Source organism: Sceloporus occidentalis, unplaced genomic scaffold, assembly GCF_023333645.1.
Source record: "Sceloporus occidentalis isolate IW3139 unplaced genomic scaffold, rSceOcc1.0.p SCAF_33, whole genome shotgun sequence".
NCBI lineage: Eukaryota > Metazoa > Chordata > Lepidosauria > Squamata > Phrynosomatidae > Sceloporus > Sceloporus occidentalis.
In genome coordinates this window covers 1,789,253-1,793,016 of record NW_028317013.1, presented here as the reverse complement: position 1 = coordinate 1,793,016, position 3,764 = coordinate 1,789,253, and the positions used below count along the sequence as shown (strand labels likewise).

The 3,764-nt window shown below is 47.7% G+C and overlaps 1 protein-coding gene across 1 annotated transcript; it reads left to right on the top strand.

Moving 5' to 3' along the window:
* The first annotated feature begins 1,110 nt into the window (after positions 1-1,110).
* LOC149298318 (potassium voltage-gated channel subfamily A member 3-like) lies at positions 1,111-2,583 on the top strand. The gene has a single exon (XM_089487470.1). It carries the CDS (start codon positions 1,111-1,113, stop codon positions 2,581-2,583), a length of 1,473 nt encoding a protein of 490 aa, XP_089343596.1.
* The last annotated feature ends 1,181 nt before the right edge of the window (positions 2,584-3,764 follow it).

The window sequence follows — 3,764 nt, the reverse complement described above, 5'->3', positions numbered from 1 at the left end:
CAAAATACATGCTTACATTGTGAGAGATATTAGAGTGTCTAATTTTCAGTTTACAGCTAGACAGATAGAGCTGAAGCAAAGTGACTGAAGAAGAAAGCAAACAGCTTTGATAGTGAGTCAGATTCATATGTCAGCTCCAGGGGGAGTGAGGATTAGAAATGGGTGCTACTTCCAGCAGAGGTTTCAGTACATATGATCAGATCTTCCTGTAAATTCCCCCCCCAAAAAAAACTCCAGTACTGGAGGGCAATTGAAATTTGAGGCAGATAAGAACCATACTAGTCTGCCCAGTTTCCCTGATGTTAGACTCAAATCTCAAATCATTCTTAGGTGTATGCCTACCCCCGCATGTTTAACTTCACTGTATTAGCCTCCACCACTGCTGGGAAGTTGTTTCACATAAATACCCCCCCCCCCCCCAAGTTAAGTGAAGCACCCTTATATTACATTTGAACGATAATGTCTGTCAGGTTGGAGAGATGAAAATACTCAACAGTTGACTTAAAACCCTCTAGTTTTAGTAATCAATGATCACTATTAGGACACGCATGTGTTAAGGACGAGCTCATGCAGCTGTGGTCCAGCGCACTAAATGAAATGAAGAGCTCGAATGAGCAGCGGCAGGGCACACGGAGCTCGAGCGTTTTATAGGCGAGGGTTCAGGTTCCGAGGCGCGCGCACCTCAGCTTCTTTCCCTCAGGTGCTTTATTGGCAGACAGCCGCGCGCTCTCCGTGGGCTGGAAATAAACTGGCGGGAAAGGAGGGGTTCGAGGAATGGAGGGGGGCGGCTAACAGACCTATATAACTCATTGCGCACGCAATCAGCTGGAATCCCTGGTCTAGAAGATTGAGACGAGAGGCTCTCTGTGCTTCGTTAGGGAAAGTGGGGAGGAGGGGAGAAGTGACTAAAGGAAGAGCGGGGAGGGGACCCGGCGGCTCTCATATTGGGCTGAAGGAGGAGGCCGCCGCTTCCCCTGTCCGCCCTAACCTTAGCTCACCTTTATGGACGAGCACCTTAGCCTCCTGCACTCGCCTCCTCCGTCTTCCACCAGACACAGAGCAAACAGCAACATCGTCAATCCGGGCTACACGGACGTGGAGCAGGAGATCATGACTGTGGTGGCTTGCGATAACATCCTGGAGGAGGCGGCTGCCCTCCCGGGTCACCACTCGTCTGAGGCGTACGAGCAAGAGGACCACGAGTGCTGCGAGAGGGTGGTCATCAACATCTCCGGGCTGCGCTTCGAGACTCAGCTAAAGACTTTAGCTCAGTTCCCTGACACCTTGCTGGGCGACCCCAAGAAAAGGATGAGGTACTTCGACCCTTTGAGGAACGAGTACTTTTTTGATAGGAACCGACCCAGCTTCGATGCCATCCTCTACTACTACCAGTCGGGTGGAAGGATAAGGAGACCGGTCAATGTTCCCATTGACATCTTCTCAGAGGAGATCCGCTTCTACGAATTGGGAGAAGAAGCCATGGAGAAGTTCCGAGAGGATGAAGGCTTTATCAAAGAAGAGGAGCGCCCGCTACCCTCCAATGAATTTCAGAGGCAGGTCTGGCTTCTCTTTGAGTACCCGGAGAGTTCAGGACCTGCCCGGGGTATCGCCATCGTATCTGTCCTGGTGATTCTCATATCCATCGTTATCTTCTGCTTGGAAACTTTGCCCGAGTTCCGTGATGACAAGGAGTACAACGGACCAGTGATTCCTCCTGTCAATGGCACCGGACCGTACCTGAGCAGCTCTTTCACGGACCCTTTCTTTGTGGTGGAGACCCTGTGCATTATCTGGTTCTCCTTTGAACTACTCGTCCGGTTTTTCGCTTGCCCGAGCAAAGCCACGTTCTCCAAGAACATTATGAACATAATTGACATCGTGGCGATAATCCCTTACTTCATCACACTGGGCACGGAACTGGCCGAGCGCCAGGGCAATGGACAGCAGGCCATGTCTTTGGCTATACTAAGGGTCATTCGGCTGGTCAGAGTGTTCCGTATCTTCAAGCTTTCCAGGCACTCTAAGGGGTTACAGATTCTAGGTCAGACCTTGAAGGCTAGCATGCGAGAGCTGGGGCTGCTCATATTTTTCCTCTTTATCGGAGTGATCCTCTTCTCCAGCGCTGTCTACTTCGCCGAGGCTGATGACCCAAATTCGGGGTTCAATAGTATCCCTGACGCTTTTTGGTGGGCAGTGGTGACCATGACTACAGTGGGCTATGGGGACATGCACCCCGTCACTATAGGGGGTAAGATAGTTGGGTCTCTGTGTGCCATTGCTGGTGTATTAACGATAGCTCTACCTGTTCCCGTGATAGTCTCTAATTTCAACTATTTCTACCACCGGGAGACCGAGGGAGAGGAACAAGCCCAGTACATGCATGTGGGCAGCTGCCAGCATCTGTCATCCAACGAGGACCTGAAGAAGACCCGCAGCAATTCGACCTTGAGTAAATCCGAATACATGGTGATTGAAGAAGGCGTGAGCCCTGGACCATTCAAGCAGCCAAGCTTCAAAACCGGGAACTGCACCACCAATAACCCCAATTGTGTTAGCGTCAAGAAAATCTTCACGGACGTGTAATGCTCTTCCAGGCATTGGATGTGTAACACAATAATTCGAAATGTCACCACCATCGACATCAGCGTGTCCCACTTAATTAATCTTTATTTTCTAGGAGGAAATCTCACTCGCATCGTATGATAGACAAGTGGTGCTAGTAGGCAACGCTACAGAGGCAGCTGTAAGAAGAGGCTGCACATCTCTTTCTATTCATTTGATTTGCAAACAAAGGGGGCAAGTCGCTGGGTCTTTCGTTATTTATTTTCTAATCGAGTGCTGCTCCTTAGCGAATCTCACAGCCAAACCGAGATGGGATCCGAATCATACAGGGAATCTAAATCGGCAGTTTTACCTCTCGAGTCTCGATACCAGCACTTTTGTTTATTTTAGATTTGGATTGTGAAGTCCTCATACTCACTGGTCTCGCAGACTATATATATATATAAAAATAAGATCACGGATCAAATCGAAATCTGGGCTCCGAATATTCTGTTCCTTAGCAGAACAACGTAAAATCTCCGCTTGTATGTATACATAGATCAACACTCTGTGAGTCATTGGCATTTTATTCTGGCAGTTTCAACTGCAAAACTTTTAGTAAGTCTCTATTCTAGCCAAGAAACATACTTTAGACAACGTAAGAAGCAGGTGGATGCTGCTGTTTTCTCTGCTTTTGGATGATGCTATGCGTGACAGTGGAAATGCCAGAAGAAGATTAAACTGCTGGACTTGTTTTTTTTCATCGGAAGTTACTAAGTCTGACCCGAGTGATGCAGTTTCTATAGCAACGTAGGTTTCCTGGGAAACTTAACTGGTTGTCATGGCATTCTTGTTCCTATAGCAACCATCCAGATGGTTCCAACGTACAGAGACGGTGCTGCTGCTGCTGCTGTTGGGAGAATGCTTAGAGAAAGAATCCAACCGGGATTGCAAAGGATGTGTTAAAATGTGAACATCGCCTGCCATCAGTAGAATATGAAGCCATTTCATTTACTCACGATAAAGTTAAAATCATACTTCCAAAAAACAGTCCATGGTGCAACCAGATTAGACAGTTTAAGGAAGCGATCGCGTCTGATGTTCGAGGAAACAAAGTATATCCGTACAAAATGTAGCATCCTAAAGCACTTTAAATAAATGAAAAAAATCATCATGTAACGTGGCTATCCAAGTGAACCAGCCTTATGAGGATATACAGCCCA